Here is a 21,928-nt window from a genome sequence, read left to right on the forward strand (position 1 = left end):
TGTTAAAAGAGAGAGATCTTACCAGCTTTGAAGGGACTTCTTTCCATCACTTTCAAGCGATCTACAATTGCATCTTGAATGAGTGTTTCACCTCTGGGAATAGCGAAAGGATCTAACAGACTTAAGAAAACTCAAGGGAAACACTGGAAATTCCATTAATACAAAAAACTATCCTGATGATGTCCTATCGTTTGATGGAAATAAATGGCTTCAGCAATGAAAGTGCTTACTTTGTCAAAGATTAGAACAAAACATCTAACAGGAGGAATGGGAACACAGGTACATTTCGACGACAAAAGCTCTTAGCAGAACTTCTCAGTCATTAAGAAGTTTGCTCCAGAATTCAATATTTGCGCCACACAATATAAATGAATCATTCATGAAGGTTGACTGTGAAGATATGCATAGATGAAAATGAACATAAGGGGACTAGAAGTCAGTTTCCCACTTCTTGAAGAAGTCTGATTTTATGTGGGGTAGTAAAAATCAGTTTGGGGGGTTGTTCTTAGTTCTTAAACTACTGCCACCACTCCTGTCCCACCCACCCCCACCACCCCCGCCCCCTGCAGTCCAAACACAAAGACGCGATTTGCTGAGCAAGCCCCATTGTTGAGCAAATGAAGCAAGTGGCTTCAACTTTTCTCTCAGGTCCTCACTCAAACCTCACGGTTTTGGCTTACACTACTATTGTCTGTAGTCGAAAAAATAATGGTTTAAAGCCTCCTACTCTTGATAATAATCTTCCTAGACCCGATTTATTCCCTGTGGAGGAAAACAGTTAACAAGGTGTCCCCTGTTTTCAACGAGGGCAGAAAGCAAAGTAGTCCTGCCCTAATTACATTCATGGAACAACCTTTCCTACAGTAATACAGAATAGAACTGGGCATTAGTTTTGCTCCCCCCCACCCCACCCCTGCCTTCCACCTATCCTTAGAAGAAACCACAAAATTCAAGGTCAGTTCAGTAGCCATTGTGGGTATGCATATAAGAGAAGGGGAAAAAAATGTACTCTCTGGAAACTAAAACCTCACTTCTGTTTCTTAACCAAAATAACCACCCAAACGTTCTCATTAATCAGACCTTACGCTGGAATCGAGAATGTGCCCTTTCTTAGTCTGGATTAATTCAGAATAGAACTTCCAATTGAATTGCCTTGAGTGAAAATGATCCCATAAAAAAGAAAAAAAATCACCACTTTCCTTTCAATACCACCTGAGATGAGAGGTCAGACTCCCAAGGGAATCCATTTGCCAGATAAACACCCTAAATCGGAAGGTGAAGGCACATTTCAGCCTCGTGGTGGAACCTACCTGGCACCTGTGAAATTAGCACATTCTACGTCAGGGTTTCCAAATGAAATTCTGAAATACACGTTGTAGCAATGAGAACGTGGGGAGATTACAGTGGTCTTTCCCTACGCGATGGCTTTATGGCCTTATGAACTAGACACGGGAGGGGAAGCAAGCTTCATAGCTAGGTTAGATATTTTCTGTTTCAGCAGGAAAGAATCCAATTGCCAGAATTAAAGCTCGGGGCAAGATCAAGAGGATTAATATGTACACAATTTTTATTAGGGCTTTAACATATATGGACTGAAACAAAAGTCGAACACAATCAAAAGCACCTCATAGCAAGGCTTATTCTCCTACATTCTATTCAGAGGATGAGGCCCAGTTAGTAGATCATTCGTTACTCCACTGCCACCAAGCAGGCTCTCACCCAAGGCACCATGTCACAATGGGGTGCCACGAATGGTTATGAGAGGGGTTCCAGGTTCTTGTAACTAATGAAGACTGAAGCTTCACATGGGACTTACATTAAAAATAAATGTAATAGGGGCGCCTGGGTGGCTCAGTTGGTTAAGCGGCTGACTTCGGCTCAGGTCATGATCTCGCAGTTCGTGAGTTCGAGCCCCGCATCGGGCTCTGTGCTGACAGCTCAGAGCCTGGAGCCTGTTTCAGATTCTGTGTCTCCCTCTCTCTGACCCTCCCCCATTCATGCTCTCTCTCTGTCTCAAAAATAAATAAACGTTAAAAAAAAAATTAAAATAAATAAATAAATAAATGTAATAGCTTGAAAGCAAACTCTGTAACAGTGTCACTCTTACCTGTCTGTATTTCTAGGTTTTGTTGGGTGGGACAGAAGGTTGGAGTTACAGGTAGAGAGTTACCTGAGAATTACCTATCATTTTGGTTGTACATATGGGAGAAGGCCTCCCAAAATAAGAATGCAGAAAAAAAATGTAAGTCACGAACCCAGGAGTAGAGGACCAAACTGTCAATCCTTGGCAACTCCCTTATTACAGAATAATCCTAGAGGGAAGTGGGGGGAAGGAGATATTTTTTTTTAATGTTTATTTGAGAGAGCGCACAAGCAGGAAAGGGGAAGAGAGAGAGGGAGAGAGAGAATTTCAAGCAGGCCATGCGCTGTCAGCACAGAGCCCGATGTGGGGCTCGAACCCACAAACCATGAAATCATGGCTGGAGCCGAAATCAAGAGCCAGACGCTCAACTGACTGAGCCACCCAGGCTCCCTGAGGAGGAATTATTGTTTCATCCCTTCAGATGGCTGTTTGCTCACTTATCCCTACAAGATGAGTTCCTAGAAGGAAGCAAGACTTTTGCAGGTATCTGTGACCCCATTCCATTCCACTGCCCACCCCTCTCCAAGAGCTCAGGTAAATAAAACTGATTGATCCTGGAGCAAAGATTAGTCTCCTCGTTGGGTAGCAACAGCCAGGCTTCTTCTCCATGTAACCTTTGACAACGGGTTAAGGTCCTTTAGTCTTCATCAAAAAATTCTAAACTCACTTTAGGAAAAATCTGGCATGTCTGAGAGGAGAAACCGCATTCAAAGGCCGGCTAGGAATCTCACCTTGCCCTGAGCCAGGATCCAGGAGTCAAAGGAAATTCACAATCAAAACCAAGAAGGCCCATCTGCGGTTCAGCAGCTGACTACTCCTGATGAATTATTCCCATCAGGAGACACCCATCCCTGCTCCCTCCTTCAATACTGCCCAATGGCACTGAGATGGAGTATGAACCACTGGTAACAAATATAGCCAAGAAATAAATTCTTAACACCCAAGGGCAGGAGACAAAAGGGCCTCAGGCAGCCAAAAGAGAAAAAAAGAAGCCAACAGTAAAGAACTTCTGACAGGTTCTGAAATGCTTATAAGTTAATGAATAAACCCCACAGGTCATTAAGGATTTTCTCCTCCCCATCATTCCCATTTGGGAGCCACTCTAGAATAAGGAAGATTACCAGGCATTGGGAAGAGACCAGGGGATTTCTGGTGCGAGCACGTGCTGTCCAGAGTGTGAAGTTCTGTTGGCCAACGGAGTGGCCGTAAATTGCTAAGGCTTCTATGGAACCTGGCCAGGAAACAGGAATACTATCTTGACACAACAGTATATGCCATGAAGGCTGACATCCCGAGGAAACTATGCCACCAGACTGAGTATCTGTGAAGGCAGGGTGCAGTCTACTGCTACACAAAGCTTGGACAGGCCCTCCTTGCTGCCCACAGGAACTTCAAAAATGTCACATGTGAGACTATTGACTTTTTAAAGTGATGAATCGATTTGAAAACTGACAACTCAATTCAGCTCAGAAACACTAAAGTTTTAGGCAAAAAAGCATCTGGATGAGCATTCAGTTTGAGTCCACTTTCAGCAATTAAAAAAAGACAGGGTAAAAGGGGGTTATCCAGTGCCCTCATAGGCTTTCGGGGGCCAGATCTAACAGATTCGCAAGGTCGGGTCGGTAGGGGGTCTTCAAGGTAGACAGACATGGAGAGAAAGGACCCTTCTAGGCCTCTATTTGCTGTTCTAGTGAAAGGCAGATGAGCACTAAAGCTTCTATATACAGTATCAAAAGGTCCCACCTAAGAGGTTCTGAAAGAGTAAAGAAAGCTGAATATCGGGGGTGAAATGTGTTCTCCCAACACGCCCTCTAAGACACAGCTGCAAGAATTCGCCTGAACTCGGGCCTCAACGCTTATCCTTATTTATACAGGAGCCTAAAGTCTCACTTTTAAACACTAAATCTCACTGGAAGTCCATAGATAAGATAAAACAAGGATATAAGAGCTCTGCTTAAGAACTTTCTAGGTATCCCAAGATCGTAATTAGAAACTGTGTTATCAGGGGTGCCTGGGTGGCTCAGTCGGTTGGGCGTCCGACTTCCCTCAGGTCACGATCTCGCGGTCCGTGAGTTCGAGCCCTGCATCGGGCTCTGGGCTGATGGCTCAGAGCCTGGAGCCTGCTCCCGATTCTGTGTCTCCCTCTCTCTCTGCCCCTCCCCCGTTCATGCTCTGTCTCTGTCTCAAAAATAAATAAAACGTTAAAAAAAAAAATTAAAAAAAAAAACAAAAAACTGTGTTATCAAAAAAATAAGTAATCATTTAATTTCTGAGCACCAAATCATAATGCCTTGGGTACTGAAAGCAGTTGGAGAAAGGAGAATTAGACTTAAAAGTGTTTTCCAAATAACAAAAGGACCAAATACCCCCAGAAGTGTTGAGACATATTTTAATTTTTTTTTTTTTTTTTTTTTTTTTTGGTCCATAGGGAAGTGTCTTAGATACATTCCATACCACTCAGGGTTATGAAACAGATTTTATGTAACAAAATGCCATCCTTCCTGACAGCAAGATAAATATTATGAGCACTGCAATAACTATGCAAATTACTTACATCTCTGAAACTGCATATGCAAAATTTTTGTGCACATGAGTATATGTGTTTTATTGGGGAAAGGGCCCTATCTAAATTCTCACAGGGACATGAGAAAGGGTCAGAAACTGACCGAACTCAAGAAGAGAGGTAGCCTCTGCCCCTGGCTGGCCCCAGGCGCCTCTTCCTTGCTTCTCACTGCCTTTTCTGTCTTCAGCTGTCACCTCTCACCCATGCCACCCTTACACCATTTGGCAAGTTTCTCTCTCTCTCTCTCTTCTCTAGCTTTTCTTCCTCTTTTCTTCTCTCACATGTCTGCCACTGCTCCTTCACCTCTGGTGTGAGGACAGGTATTCCTTTAAAACTATGGTGCAAACTTCTCGGGATCAGTAGACCACCAGTCCTGTGTCTTCTAAATGTACTCTGGCTGGTTTCATTTTTGCTCAGTACCTAGGATCTGTTACCTTTGGGTTTGTGGGCATTCTGGAAGACTGAAAATGCTAGATGTCTGACTGCTGGGGTCATTACTGGAGCAAGCTTCCTGTGGATTTTAATGAGCTGAACACGGGTGTTAGCAATGAATGCCCACGTGCGCGCGCACACACGTGCACACACACCTCCAGGAAACCACCATCTACGGGCTATTTAAGAAGGTTGAGACACTTTGTCTCTTTCCCAGCTTATGTTAATATCTGAAATATTTGCATCCCCAGTCTGAGCTGGGATTTGCAAGAAATATTTAGAGCTTGCTCAGCATGGCGTTTTCAATCATGTTCTATAAATGGCATGCTGGTAAATGAGCCGTAAGGAATGAATAAAGAAAATGTTACTGCTTCTCCTTCATTGATAGAGTACGGCGATGAGTACAAGGGGAAGAAGGGAGATGAGGGAAGTGGGCACATCTGACTGCTGGAAGGCCAGGCGGGCCTGGGTGCCAGGAAGGAGAACCACGAGAGCTGCTGAGACCACAAGAACCGAGTTTGAAAGCTGCTTTATCCCGCCATGATAGATAAGGCGCGGTTTTCAAAATGTCTAAGCGCACTGCTTTTGTTTCCTACCTGCCACAGATGCTGTTTTATAGCTTGCCGGGGGTGGGGGGGGGGGGCAGCTTTTTACATAACTAAAAATGACAGTGCCACGAGGAGAGACATATTCCTAAGAAGTGCTCAAAGTGGCAGACCCCAGAAAATAGGAAAATAACTGAATTTTAAAATATATAAACACAAAGCTTGCACAGAAATGTCAGCTCTCCAGAAGTTGAAACAGAGGTGAAAACATTCAAACAAAAGAAAAATTAGCCGTCTATATCCAAAAGGCCAAGTAATAAGATTAGCAAGTAGCTGGTAACTGAGAAGAGCCATAAATCCCTCAGTTCTCCTGTTTCCACACCACCGTGGCAGGGGTATCCGTCCGTCACCGCACCTCTGGTCCGGATAGATGTGCCTGTCCAATTCCTTACCTCGTGGCGGTCACTGGCTGGGGTGTGTGAAGGCCGTGCTTCTTCATCTAGTGGCTCAATCTCTGCAAACTCTTCCACGGATTCTTGAAACTCAGGCAAGGACCTTCGTCCGTAACGCTTCCCACCTTTAACATATTTGGGCTGAGCTTCTAGTGAACAGTCTAGGCAGGGAGACAAGAGTTGAGGCCACATTACATGACAGTCTCAGCCCTTAGCTGACACTCACAGCTGTCAGACACAGCCTCTTATACTAGCCCCCAAAATAAACCACCACTGTTTGCCAGTTGTGCGGGGATGTGGGCGTATATGAGGCGCCAGGTCAGACGCAGAGCACAGCTTCTAATTCTGAATGACTGACAGCAGCCGGAGCGCATCTCTGCATACAACGGGAGAGATGCAATGCCAGCAGAAGCGTCTGACTTTAGAAGTACAGAATTAAGATCAGGATAAAGCAAGGAGTCATATTTGTTCTTCTGTTTATTAAGCTGGTGTCGTGCAGGGAGGGGGAAAGGGAGAGGGGGAGATCGTACTGACAAAGAGACACGCTAGAGGAAGTCTTGGGAAATAATGATAAAGCGAACACCATATCAGCACTGTTAGTATTCACGCACCCCTCCTGTACCTCAGTGACTCCTTTGTTAACCATCCCACCTTCTGATCCATCAGACAAGCGGGATGACAGAACAAAGAAACTGACACAGTGGATCCTAATAAATGAATGACAGCTCATCGCTTACATGAAACCTGGCATCAAGATCGCATTATAAAATTAAAAGCTGTAGAATAAAATAGTAAAGGCAAAACTGTATACAGAAAAATGGTACATTTTGTTTTTATTCTCTTCATGAGTTTGGTGTTGTACAAAACAAAATGGAATGCGCCTCACAGGAGGGTTATTTCTTGACCTTAAAGAAGGACCTCAGCATTTTGATGTAACATGTCTCAGGTTCAATGTTTCACCATGTTCACGACCACCAATGCTGCCACCGCCATCACCACCACCGCCATCGCCGCCACCGCCATCACCGCCACCCCACACTAACCTTTCTCTACAACGGATGGCTTTAAAGCAATAAAATAAATACTTCACTCAATGCACGTGTCATCTTAGATACAGAGATTTTTTAGCACCTTGCACAGAATTAGGAGCATAAAATATTCTATTAAAATACAAAAGATCAGCAAGGTGTTGATTTCAGTTCTTATCATCCGCAAAAGCACGGTGTCTCTCTGAGAACATAACGTGTATTCTATTTGAACACGACAGTCTTAACAAGATGTGTCTCAACTCACACATGGAGATTTTCGGATGAGGTTATGTACACACATCATCAAAACCAGGGTGGTCAATTAGATAAGAACTGAAAGAACAAAAGCCTTCCTTTACCACCACTGAAACCACATGAGGGGTTAAGCCATTACTTCGTAGCCTCCCTGGGAAGGCCGGCGATCCTGTGTGACTAACTCTGCCCTTCCCCGCACCCCCATGCCCTTCCTCTGATATACGCTCAGATTTCACAGATGTGGTCCGAAGCATTCTGAAAATGCTCAGCACAGCTCAGAGTGAAGTATTTATGCTTGCTCTATAATTTCTAGTGATATTTATATCCAGCTTTTAAAAAGTCCCAGCCAAGTCATTGTATTTGGTGGAGCGATTCTCTTACAGGAAGAGTTTAAGCATACACAATTTAGGTTGAAAATCACATGCACATTTGAAGGTACCTTTCATCAGGAGAGAGTGTGTCAGCCTGTGAGTATTCAGGAGCGGCCCAGACACCCGAGCTACTTGTTGGCAGCTGACACCCACAGATGCTAGTCAGATAAAGAGGCAATGTAGAACCATCCTTAATTTATTACACATTCTTAAGTTTTACTGGCAGACAACAAGGTACACCGTTAGTGACGATGGGGGTGGGGGTGGGGGTGGGGGTGGGGGTGGGGGTGGGGATGGGGGTGGAAAAGATTAAAAGAAAAACTGACAACGTCAGAAAACGGAACATGACATGTTCCCAGTGTGAGAACAGTCGTGGTCTGGGGATGGAAATGGCAAAGGAGCTCTCACTGCGCGCTGCACTTTTACGGAGGAAAAGAGTAGAGGGACGAAGCAGCCATCTTAAAAAACCTACTGTAATTGACTCCAAAACCCGCCTGTGGATGAGATGGTCTCCCAGTTATGTACCACTAAATATCCCATGCCCTGCAGGGATATGAATAAGGAAGAGAACTAGTGGATTGTGGGCCATTAGGGACCCTGGGAGATTTGGGTTTATTTTACTTATTTTTGCATTGCCAAGAGTTTTTAAAGTTTTCTATTTATATTTTATTATTATAATTGTGAACAAGCTTTTAGTATCTTTAGCAGAATGTAAATATATCACAAAGTCAATTTCTAGCGAAATCTAGTCAAGTATACACTCTTCTTTGGAATAAAGAGATTAGCACAAAGGAAAAATGGAGTGTTAATGTTACCTCACACTGCATTTCCCAAACCTTCTATGTGACCAATAAAGAATTAGACTAACTGAACCAATTACAGTGACTCCTTTGACTTACACACTCACATATTCCTCTCCTTAGAGCATGAGCATCATTGTACTTACATGATAAGAAGTGAAGAAAGACAGCAAAAGTAAGGAGGTCCAGAGAGAACATTCATGGTCAACAGTCATTATTGTGTTAAACATTTGAAAACTATGATTTTCCTTATCAACTCAACCAGGCCTTTAAAAGGCCACAGCAACAGTCCACCAAATGGATTTTAAGACACTCTTACACCCCATAATTAAAGAATGTCCAACCCCATCCTTACGCCGAACAGAGACTTAGAAAACTGCAGCCCTGGGGCAAAGTTGATGCATTTTACGAACACATCCAGATGTAACTTAACACATGTCAGGGTTTCACTGTAGAACAATTTTAGTTATGCCAGATAATATGGGGCGTCTGGGTGTCTCAGTCAGTTAAGCTCCCGACTCTTGGTTTCGGCTCAGGTCATGATCTCAGGGTTCCTGAGATGGAGCCCCCCCCCCCCCATCATGCTCTGCCCAGGCAGGACAGTGCCTGCTTGGGGTTCCCTCCACCCCCCCTCTCTCTCTGCCCTCCCCCTCTTGCATATTCTCTCTCTCAAAATAAATAAATAAACTTAAAAACAGAAATGAAATTGCTTACATCATATAGCTTTCTTTAACATAAGTGTAAGTGACTGCTCCAATCACGTGCTCCAAGGAGGGCTAGGAAATGCCAGTGATACAAACAATATATAAAGGACTTGCAGTGTTTTCTTTCTTTGAACATTTATGATTTTACCCAGATGCCAAGCTTCGGAGTCATTTTTGCTTCTTTCAGTTTTCTATTTCTCCTATTTGACAAAAATAAAAATAGGCTTTCAAGGAAAGAGGACAAGCTGAGCCTGCCTAGAGGTGCCTTGGACCCCATCCTCAGAGAATTTATTATGAAACTCACCAGTCATAGTAAAGTGGCTTTGAAGCAGTCCTACCTTAGTTTAGATGATTCAGGTTTTATTCCATAAACCAAACACATAGTTATGAGTAGGGGACAACAGAGAAATCTTGATTCAATCCCCTAAACACTGCTAGAGGAATATGGAAGCAACTGATAGTCTCTACAGAGCAGATGGGGTGGGAAGGGGAATCTCAATGGGAGTTCAAAAGACAAAAGAAATACCGTTCCTTCCAGTCTTAGAAATCAAACAACAACTGGATGGTCAGATATCACATTCTTTACTCCAGATCTCATCTGTCCCAAGAAGAGACACTCCAGACCTGTGATAATGTCCACCTTCCAGAATCAGGGTGAATCACTGTACACATACATGTACGACTTGTGACCAGAAGGGCTTGCACTTATAATAAAAGGAAAATTGAAATACAGTGTCAGTAGGAAGGACCACCCAGGGGATAAGCCAGCTGGAGGCAGGGTAAACCTCTGACACTCACCCATTCTCCCCTCTCTCCACTCCCTCCCTGCCTCAACTCCAGCTGAGGAGTACAGAGCACCCTTTCCTGTGGTCTTCAGACTGACTGCAGCCTTCCTGATGTAGGTCTCCACTTGGAAGGCTCAGCTCTCCCCAGGAGCCAAAGGGCAAAACAATGAGGGCCCAAGAGGAAGCGGAAGGGGTGACAGGAAAGCCTAAACACCATGTATTCCATCAATGCTTTCTTTACAAAAACACAAGCTTGGGACCTGGGATGGAGCGCCTTCCTCGGCACTTACACCGAGAAGTTACAGGAGAGTTGCAAAGACACACTCCAATATCAGGTAGATTCTTATAGCTTCTAATTATTGAACACCTGCCGTGGGCAAAGTATCATGTTGTACCTGTTGAGGGATAAGATGGATATTTGATCGCTTTTTGATTTAAACTTCCCTGTTCCCAAAACTGACCGAGGATACTTACAGGATGAAGAAGAGAGCTCTGCCTTTTTGGTGCTGATATTCTTATTTTAAAATTGCTTGAAAACACCCTTGCTTTCTACTTCCCCTCCTGCCCCATTCTGTTAGGCTGGACAATCGTTCCCACAGACACTGGCACCTTCCAAAGTCAAAGGCCCTCAGCACAGAGTAACGCCAGTCTGAGGCCCTCCGTATTACAGTTCTGCTGAGCTCACGGATTCCTGAAACTCATTTAAAAATAAGGAGTCAAAAATGAAGCATGTGCAAATCTCAGGACAAGCACTCCCAAGAAGCTTCCCTGGGAAAGGGCAGTCAGGCAGCTCCCCACTTCCTTGCCTCCTGTGAACACCATTACATGCAGACTGCACAGAGTATGACCCCATACTTGATACTAAGTAAGAGAAAAGGGCAGAGAGAGAATTAAAGGGGAGACCAAGGCCAAGAGAAGGAGAGGGGGAGAGAAAAAGGGAGAGGTAGAGGGAGGGACAGAAGTATGTGCAGATGGGGAAAGGGAGAGGGGGTGGGACAAGATGGGCAGGGATCTAGGGGCCTATGGAGAGACAGAGAGGGGCAGCAGTAGGAACAGATGGGGGAGGGAACTGAGACGTAGAAGCAAAGTATAGTGGGGGTCCAAGGAGGAGGACAGAGGTGAGCTGGAGTGGTGGAAAGAAGACAGGGGTGAAACGGGGGATGTCCCAAGGAGGGAAGGGGAGAAGAGAATCCAAGAGAGAATGAACAACATAAAGACATCAGGAAAGCCCTTAAACATTATCTGCCATTCCTCCTGCCTCCCAAGGTGCTCCCTGCCTCTGTGGGAGGTCATCAGCAAGCAGGGTCACCACCCCACACTTCTGTGCATACACAGCCCTTTCCGGGGCAGCTGCTCACTGGCCACTCGCACGATGCTCCCAGCTACCCCTCCCTCTGCAGTCCCCACACAAGATGCATACATTCATCTAGGCGTTCAGTGAATGCAGTGACCGAATTTTAGGAGCAGTCTCCAGTCAATTCTTACCAATCTGAGTGGAAGTTTCTTGCTGGAACACAGACACTTCAGGACACAAAGCTAATGGAATGGCTCTGATTAACCTTGCCTGGGAGGAAAGCTCTGAGGCTAAGGTCTGCACCCCACAAGGGTGCCCAGGAATGGTGGATGGGTGTGGCTGGCAACCCCCGGGACTGAGTGGTCTGACTAGATGGTCTGTTCAGCCCTAAAGCAGTTCAAGATCAACAGGAAAAACTCTTTGAGTTGATAATGATGACAGGATTGTTTCCTTAGGCTTCTCCTAGAGATGTCAGCCTGCTGATCCCCACTGGAAGGTCATGCATGCATCTGGAGCCATTTTGGGGAAGAAGGCAGAGATTCACCTTTCACTTAAGTGAATCCTCCCCTTTGTTCCAGGTTCAACTCAAAACTTATCTCTATCAAGTAACTGCTTGGCACAACCTTCACGGAACCTTTGCTTCTACGAATTTAGCACAACCTGTACTGTCGATAGCTCCTGACTTAATAATGGTCATGGTCAAATTTTTCTAAAAGCATTTTACATGTTAGAATCACCTACCCAGCTGGACTGTAATGCTTCCCAGGGCACAAGAGCTTCATGGAAAGAGCCTGGGCTTTGATTCAAACAGACTTGGACTCAAACCCTCAGTTGTTAAAAAGATGAGGAGTACTTAATGTCATGAAGGCTTAGTCTACTTATCTGGAGGAAGAGAAAACAGGGGCTAGGTGGGACAAGGTCACTCTTTTGTCAGGTGGCTCCTGCCCTGGATGAAGACACACCCCAGTGGGTCCCCCCACCCAGACATCTGTGAGCCAGCAGTGGCTGGGGGGCCGGTGGGCAGGACCAGTGCAGCCCCCAAACCCGCAGCAAACTTTTCCGACCTCATTTTTTTTGTATTGGGTAAGATTAGTGGCACAAGCATAATGATGTTATCGAATCCGTCATCTCAGAAAGTGGAACCACCTCCATTTCATTCTTGCTCTAACTTTCTCTTCCTTGTCACCTCCTTCCCCTTTATCAATGGGCTGATTGAGATGAGAGGGACACACCAATTTGCTATACTTCGTATCATTTTCATGTCCCTGCTTTGGAAATCTTCTCGGACTCTGGTGTGGAAATAAACTTAAAACATTGGTATAACTCCTTAGTAAACTGTTTTGTTCACGTGAGTATTTTGGTTTTTGCACAACACATGCTTTTTTTAATTAAAGAAAAATTTTTTTAATTTTTATTTCTTTTTGAGAGAGAGAGAAAGAGCGTGCACAAGTGGGGAAGGGGCAGAGAGAGAGGAAGACAGAATCTGAAGCAGGCTCTAGGTTCTGAGCTGTCAGCACAGAGCCCAACACAGGGCTCAAACCCACAAACCGTGAGATTATGACCTGAGCTGAAGTTGGACGCTTAACCGACTGAGCCACCCAGGTGCCCCAACACATGTATTTTTTTAAAGAATGCCTTCTTACCCTTAGTAAAAACAAAGCACATGCAAAATCATCATAAATACTCTTCGTAAAATCATCACAAGTGTTCTATAGTACACATGAATTGCTATTTGTTCTGTGATTACAGATACAACACGATTTGTCTAACTATACATTATCAAATATTTATGCTTGAAAAAAAAAAAAAAACAAAAACAAATATTTATGCTTGATATATATTTTTCCACTACTTTATTTTTTCCCACTACTCTAAATGACTATCCTTATAGACACATCTTTGTGCACATACAGAAATATTTCCACAGCATAAAAATCTGAGAGCTGCATTCATTAGCCAAAGGCATTTTTACAGCTTTTGGTGCCCATTGTTTGATATGATTCCAATAAGATCTTATCATTTTGCATGACCACCAGTGGGCCTGAGTGTTTCCAATTCTCTCTTAACTTATGAAATGACTCCACTCCTTTCTTGATGGTGGTGATGGTAGTGGTTTTATTTTAACTTTTGGAAAAATTTTCTGGTCCTCAGCGTTAGCATCTCACAGACACCAGGGAAACAGGGAACTAAATCCTTAGTTATTTGAGTATTTTGTAACAACCAGAGAAAGGACAACCAAGCACAATGGGTGGGCCACTGGTGCCTATATCTCCTAAAAGCAGGGCCCTCAGCCAGACATCAGTGCAGGGCCCAAGGTCTCTAAAGACAGTTGCAAACACATATCTTTAATCGCTGCAAATTAAAGGTCTAGCCCGGGGCCTGGCCAGAAGGCCTGCTTCAGTGCACACTTGCTCAGTGAATGAAAAGTTATCTGTTTATTATATCCATAGCTTCTTCAAAGTGTAAGAAAAATAATGACATTAGGGCAGCTCCTGGAATTAAGAATTTTATTTTTAAAAAAATCACCTGCCCCATAACCACGCATAGTCTTATTTTCTTAACGATTTGGTTTTTCTAGATTCGAGTTTTCCCTTGCCAGTAAACAAAGGGAAGATTTTTACTCTAACCCTATCAGGGAAAGAAAGGGCTTCCTGTATGATGCTAACATCTTCCACTGAACAGAAATCTAATGCACGATGCATCGAACAAGGACAAAATCTCCGGAGAGCAGATCCAGACAGTATGCCGATGCCGTATAGCTTAGAGCCTGTGCCAGCATTTCCATCACAAAAATCCTATAATCCAAAGCCACAGCAAATTGAATAAGTAACTAATAATTAGGTTTTTGCCCCTCTCTTATTCCAGGAAAATAATTTAAAAATTAAATTGTACATGTAGATAGGAAGGGATTATGTCACTGGTGATGTTAATCAGTTAGGAATTTACAAACAATTCCCTATATCCCCAATCCATTTTTCTGTCCTTATCTGAATAGCAGCAGTTTTCACTGTGGTGGTGGTGGTGGTGGTGGTGTACTTAGGGGAAAAAAAAAGCTTTTTCCTAAGAGTCTTAGAATCATAAATTATCAGAGGAAAAAGATGCTACAAATCATCTAATTTGAAAAATCACGCTAATTTTTAAAAAAAAGAAACTGTACCTCAGAGACGTTATAGATGGCAGATCTCAAGTCTATGGAAATAATGACTTAATTCCATCTCCCCTCAAATTCTAAGATAGCTTCGTTTTTATTTATATATAACTGCCTTTTATTAGAGGAATATGAAGGTATGAAATCCACTGGGCATTTGCCCTTAGCAAGCAGAACCTTGTAATGTCGATTTATGTTAGGTAAAATCTGACAGAAAAGCAAAGCTAGCCTTTTCCATAAATTTAGATGTCATTTAGATATTCAGAGACAACACGACTCCATCTTGGAGCTGAACGGAGTTTAAGTATTTTCCAGTACAACTTCTTTCCCACATGAGGTGACCAAAGACCCCAAAGGTTGTGACATATAAAGCCAACCAATTAGAAAAGCAGAGCCAGTATTTTATCATTGCTGGCTCAGGGGCCTTTCCGCCATATCAAGCTGGATTTTCTATGGGATAGTCTGGTACAGCATCTGGTATAACTTATAAAATCTTAGGTATTATAAAATTTCCACTCATGACCCATTCTGTTTCAAAGGCTGTGCACTGTGGCCCTATTCTTTCGGTCACCTTCCACAGTTTAAGAGTAATCTTTTCTCTCAAAGTCTAGTTGGTCCATCGATTTCAAAAGACAAAACAAAAATAGCACAGGTCTGGCCCTTATCGTAACAAATGTACAAGTACTGAAAAGCCAAATAATGCTGCAGACACAGGCATTTCTGTCACTAATGATCAGGTGAAACTTGTTTTTTTTTTCCTCCCCTTCTTGCTGACTCTGGCCACTTGTCAGAATCTTTTTGGCCATACTGCACTGACTGAGGACTGGGTTTACCCCCAGCTCATCCAACTGGGGGTTAACATGCTTCCTAGATTGGGGGAGTCCCTTGGTGAGCCCCTCAGCATCCTCCTGGGCCACCATCTGTGAGACTTCAGTTAAGCAATGTGCCTCTTTGGGCCTCCAGGTGCTCACGATAAGCTGTCAGTGTTTTCTCCAGCCCTACAATCATACGGTCTATGATTTAGGTGATAGTTATTTTCATAAAGGGGAAGGTGGGGGTGAACTGAGACGGCCTCTTGATACTGCATTTGAGTCCGGAACCTTCTTTCTCTCTCACCAGCCAAGCCAGTCTGCCTGTGGGGGTTGAATCACATTTTAGAGTGGGTGGGAACACGTTTCAGTGCAAAGAACTGTATGATCCCCAAGAACAACTGGAAAGGCCGGAGAGAGAGAGACGGGCAAAAGACAGAAAAAGCAGAGATGTCAGGAACAAAGCAGGGAATGTGGGAGGAAGCGCTGACTCACTGCCTCCTCTGAGATAAAATGCCCTTTAAGGCGCTGGCTCAATCCTAGATTTTATCCCACCAGGCCAAACATTAGGGAGGTCCCGTAAATGCTGGATACGTTGCTATCGATAAGTACTCTGCCACTCCATCACACCGATCTGGGACAGCTTTGTAACGAGGGTTTGCTACAGCCTACCCGAAGCATGTGGCACACAGCAAAACCATCGAGATCCCTTCTGGGTGCTGTCCTGCAAGACCCGTCCAAATTATGGTCTTGACCTGCACGGCAGCGGGGCACACACATAACTCTGAAACCAGTGTCTGGAGCTAGCTTCATCAACGTTACTTCCCAGCTACTGGCAAACTAGGCCAGCCTTTGTCCGCCTCCTCATCCTATTATTTAGATCCCAGCACCGAACAACTCTAGGCGGTACCCTTCACATCTGGGGTCACTGTAAGTCTGTGCATTTATTATGACAATCTTCTGGCAGGTGACCATGCAGGTTTTGAAGAAAGGGCAGCCAAGAGGTCATGCGGACTAGTGTCAGAGTTGCCCATTCCAAACCAACATAAAAACACATGACCAGCACCCAGAAGAACCACAAACTTAATGTTTATGTTACCGAGTTTATGTTACGGAGGCTCTTACTAACTAAAATGTGGAGATGTCACCAAAGCTCTATTCTGGGTCCCAAGATCTTGCGCTATTGTTATCAAGATGACAGACAACCTCATGGGGCGCCTGGGTGGCTCAGTCGGTTGGGCATCCGACTTCGGCACAGGTCATGATCTCACGGTTTGTGAGTTCAAGCCCCGCGTCGGGCTCTGTGCTGACAGTTCGGAGCCTGGAGCCTGCTTTGGATTCTGTGTCTCCTTCTCTCTCTGCCCCTCCCCAACTTGTGCTCTGTGTCTCTATGTCTCTCAAAAAATAAATAAATGTTAAAAAAAAAAAATGACCAACAACCTCAAATAAATAAAAATACCAATAAAATGTGAGACCTCGTAAGAACAAAAGCCCATGTTCCAGCAGTGGTCATCTACTGAAATTCTATTAGTAGTCTGGAAAATCTCCAGAAGGCAATAACCTCCCCCACAGGCTCACTGTAGGCTTCTAGAGAGCTCTGGCAAGCCTCAGAGTTGACGATAACCTTCCTTGGGGTGGTACTATACACAGAAAGGGGATGTTCGATCCAGAACCCAAAACACTGCTAAACATAAGGGTCACAGATATGACACAAATCTTGAGCATTCCAGAAGGTATGATGGAGAACTAGATCACCAGTGAAGATAAGAAATGAGTTCCCATCTGTGCTTCATCTAAATAGGTCACATTGAATGACTCCTTGTAGTGACAAAATGTTAATGATTTTTCCTCAGTCTCAAAAACTGGACTATATTTCTATGTTATCTTTTTTAAAATCAGGTTTTTAAAAATCTAGGTGTAATTCACATAGAGTAAATTTCCTTTTAGTGCACAATTCTGTGGGTTGGAAAAACTCATAAAATCTGTAACCACCACCATAATCAAGATGTGAGACAATTTCATCACCCCAAAAATCCCCTCATGCTTGTTTACAGCAACCCCTACTTCTAGCCTGACAACCAATATTTGATAAAACTGGACTGTACCATAATACAAATATCAGCACTGCTTAGACTTTCCTTTAAATATTTACCATATTTCACCGACCCAAAACAGACAGACTGACAGGCAGGCAGGCAGGCACGCACACACACACACACACCCTAGATTTGAACACTATGACAGTAGGATATGTCTTACAATCAATGGCATTTTGCTATTTTAACTGGTAAAAACTTTTTCTTTTCAGATATACATAAAATGATGTCTTATAATCTACAGTGCTTTTTAAAAAACTAAGTGAAGTGAAATAGTAAGTTCTTTATTTTTCAACATTCATTCAATACTTACTATGTGTGAAGCCTTCTACTAGACACTGAAAACAGAAAAATGAAAACGTGGTCCTCAAAACTATCACTTGAGATATATATTATCAATTATAATATACGATAATGTCTGTAGCAAAAGGTTATCCACCTACTAAGTAAAATTATCTCTAAATTAGACACTCTTCTTCTTTCAGGCAAAATTCTCCCCCAATTCAGATCCTTCCACGGACACAGGAAATAAGGATGAAGGTAGAACCATTCGGCTTCACTCTGCCCATTCTAGGAATGAGTTATTGCCACGCCATGTGACATATTGCCTAGGAACAATCCAATTATTTCTTCCATAATACACTGTTGTGGTAGGGAAGCCTCATTTCAGTGTTCAACAGCTGCAAGGCTTTTAGGATAATATCAGAAGACAAGTCACTCAAAATAACTCAATCTGCAAGAGGCAGATGCCCCAAATCTTTCATAGACATGCTTCAAAGTCCCCAAATTCTTCCCTGGGCAATTTTTAAAGGGGAGTGTAGAGAAGAAAAGTTAGTGAGTGCCCTTACCTGATTCTTGAAAGTGTTCTTCATTTGACAGAGTTCTAGACAAGATAAGTATTAATGCTTCTTTAAATTGGTCAAAATGCACCTAAAAATAAACAATTAAAAATGAGTTCAAAAGAGTTTCCACAGCCTTAAGGACGCAAATCCATCTTCAAGGTACCAGAACCGTTTGTTAGCATCCTGACAGCCTTGAAGTGAGTCACAAACAGCTTTTGTTCTCTTTTCTTCATTTCTCTGAAGCACTGAAGGGAAAAGTGGGCTGATCATTTCTGACACCCCCGTGTTGTAAACCCTAACATCAACATCAATATTTATTCAACCCCGAGGGAGAAAGCTAGATAGCAAAACCCTCTTTATACACTCAGAAAAAGATACGTTTTGAACTCAACTCCTTTTATTTTTCTGAACAAGACCACAACAGAAAGATGTTAGGTTAGACATTAGGAAAAACTTCCCAAGTAAATGATCCATTGTAACAATGCCCCAAAGATGCTTTCATCCCTGAAGACATTCTAGAAGAGGGTGAGCTATCATCTGAGGGTGACTTGAATACAGTCTTGCCTGAGGCAGGTATATAATATTTATCTCCCAAGGCCCCTGTGACTCCATAAACAAATAGAAATCAATAGCAAACACAAAGAATAAAAGAACCTTGGGAAGCTTTGTCTTGAATTCTTAAAAATACAATTACCTTGATAGAAGGATGAAAGAACATGAGTTTTATTTAAGTAAATATTCAGTTAGAATTGGGGAAATACTTTGGTTAAAGGGGTAAAACAGTTTTCTTGATGGCCAAGTGTATTCTTCCATAATTTAAATTTATGTGACCTCACCGTGGGGTAGAAGGGAAAGATGGTATTCCTTCTCACGGTAATTCTAGTTCAATGATGTGGCACCTATTAACACAGAAGCCTATACATAAATTCAAAGTTGGTAAATTTGTAATTTGTGCCGCTAAGGGTCTCTTTGGACACCGTTACAAAACGTTGTCTAGAAGTTTAAATATGAGTGACAGATAAAAACCACTTGGCGAATTATACTGGGAAAAGTAGCAAACCTCATTAGTTATCTAAACAATGGAGGAAAAAAATCCTGTCTTATCTATGCAATTTACCATACTGTCCCACAGTAGGTGTGATTTTTCTACCACAACCATTTTGATCACTCCAAATTACTTTCCAAAATCATCTCCCTTTAGATGGTATAGACTAAAAATCAGTATACCCTATGGAGCCAGAGCAGAAATCCGCCAAGGGAGGCAGGACATCTGCTAGAGAGCCAGGGCCGTGCAATCAATGAAAAGGTGAAGACACTGCAGAAATGTAAGCGATACTAATTAGGGTTCACAGCAGACAAATCACTGCAGAGCCTGCAGGAGGAGAAAGGGCCAGGTCCTGCTGCTGTCCCAAAGTCAGAGTATGGGCTTCAGGCACTGTGGCATCCTGGGTCCCGTTCCCAGGGGCAAGGCCATCTTCCCAAGCAGCCAGTTCAAAACCACACAGACCCAAGGGCTCTCCTGCCCATGGACATTGGCCAGGCATTTACTACTTCCTACTGGAACCATTCCTTCCTCACAGGGGGGCGGGGGGCAGGAGGAGGGTTGGGGTACAGGCTCTGTGCTGGAGCCAGCTGGGTCCAGGTTCTGACCCTGCCTCAGCCACTTACTGCCTGCTGTGAGCTGGCTAAATTACTATACCTCTCTGAGCTTTAGTTTGTTCATGTAGAAAAATGGGGATCTCTAACAACTAAAGTTTAGGACTCATTCAGCAAATATTTATTGAGCAGCTGCTATGGGCCAGGCAATGTCCTAAGCCCTGCTGACAGAGCAGTGAACAAGAGTGACAGAGATCTTGCCGCCTGGAGTGCATGTTCTCAGGAAATGTCACAGGGGGTCCAGGCAGCCATTGTGTGAAAAGCACTGCATGCCTTTTATGTTATTTATAGTAACACCTCCCTCACAGAGGCATTAGGAAATCAAAATGAGAGTTACATAAGGGGTCTAGAACTTCCAGGGTAACTTATCAACTGCTAGGTAAGTGGTAGTTAATACTCTAATAGCTATATGGGGTGACTGTTTCCCCTGCTTTACAGAGAAATGGCTACATTTTCAAGCAAAGCAACTGGCCCTGAAAGTGACCGTGACAGCCAAGTGGCAGTGGCGGAGGTGACAGCAGGGATCTTGCCTCCCCGCCAGGATCTGGGCAGTTGCCCAACATCAGAGAAGCCGATCCAATTTCCTGTGCTTAGGGACCTCAGCTTGGGGTTTCTCCTCTCTTAGGACAGTGATGGGAATGACTTGAATGAAACCTTGGCCTCTCCTTGACACAGTTATGAGTTGAACAGAAAAGGGAAGTGCTTGCCTTGAGAACTTCAAGTCCTATCTACTTCACCTCTGGGTCTCTGCTGGGTCTGGGCTTTGAGAGAGGTTATTGGATCTTGTCCCTACATAGTTCAATTCAGGGAGTATTGGCCATGAAGGTCACCATGAGTCTATGTACCTCAATTTCTCACCCTGAGAAGTGACCAAGATACCTACAATCTGGACGTTGATTCTCATCAACTTCCAAGACTCTGTTACACCATATTTAAGGGATAGTTAGCCTCATACAAACAAACCGACCTTTGAGACAGTAAAACCTCATTTATACGGAGATGGCTGATCAGACAATCAAGCGGCAGACAACTGGAAAACAAAGAAGCGATGTCCAAAGCTGAGGAAGGCATGGAAAAGCCCACACACTCTGCTCACAGAAAATGCTACAGAACCAGCTCCGGAGCTATTTATTCTCACTCAACCTGATTTATTATAAGCTTATTTACCTGCTTCCCAGACCACTATAGATTAGAAGCAGCAAATAAGACACAGGAGCGCTCTGAGGTAAAGTACTAAGAGAAGTAACTACTGACACCTTGGGATTGAGTAAAGACGTTAACTATCTTTCCTCAGACAAAAATACAGTTTTTAAACTTAAAAAACCTTGTCTTAAAAACTCTACCAACTGTTAGAGAAGACATGCACTAAAAAACCTAATAGGCTGGGGTTATTTATTTAGTGTTGAGACAAATATCTATGTGCCACAAAACAAAGGCTGAGAGTATTGCTCTTATAATGTAGACAAATAACTGATAGACCAAGAAGATTTTAAATGATCAAGAATAATCTTATGCTGGGGCACCTGGGTGGCTCAGTCGGCTGGGCATCTGACTTCGGCTCAGGTCATGATCTCGCAGTTTGTGGTTTCAAGCCCCACGCTGGGCTCTGTGCTGACAGCTCGGAGCCTGGAGCCTGCTTTGGATTCTGTGCCTCCCTCTCTCTCTGCCCTTCCCCTGCTCATGCTCTGTCTCTCTCTCTCTCTCAAAAATAAATAAACTTAAAAAAAAAAAAAAGAATAATCTTATGCTGTTTAATATCCTCTTTGACAGGGCAAAACTTTAACAAAATGTTTGCAATCCCCAAAGGTTATGTAAGACTGCTACTAAATGGGGTAAGAGATGCTGTTATCAGAAAATTGCATTAATGTGGATCCTGGATAACACTAGATGAGTGGGTGTATTATTGCAGGTTCCTTCTTTCCTGGGCATTTGGTCATTTGGATCTCACAACATCCACATGAGCCAGGTAAGGCAGGCATCTCTCCTTGGAATTGAGGAGGCAGAG

General features: G+C 43.5%; 1 protein-coding gene across 10 annotated transcripts in view; it reads right to left on the reverse strand.

Annotated features, from left to right (window-relative positions):
* The window catches only part of NIN (ninein), a 95,591-nt gene that overhangs the window by 57,672 nt on the left and 15,991 nt on the right, over nucleotides 1-21,928 (reverse strand). For all 10 annotated transcript variants that reach the window (XM_042943171.1, XM_042943176.1, XM_042943170.1 and 7 more), the window contains 2 exons: nucleotides 18,274-18,355; nucleotides 6,136-6,296 (listed from right to left, as the gene is read on the reverse strand). In XM_042943171.1, the coding sequence (XP_042799105.1) occupies nucleotides 6,136-6,296; nucleotides 18,274-18,355 (243 nt within the window). The remainder of the gene's footprint in view (nucleotides 1-6,135; nucleotides 6,297-18,273; nucleotides 18,356-21,928) is intronic.

This window comes from Panthera leo, chromosome B3, assembly GCF_018350215.1.
Source record: "Panthera leo isolate Ple1 chromosome B3, P.leo_Ple1_pat1.1, whole genome shotgun sequence".
NCBI lineage: Eukaryota > Metazoa > Chordata > Mammalia > Carnivora > Felidae > Panthera > Panthera leo.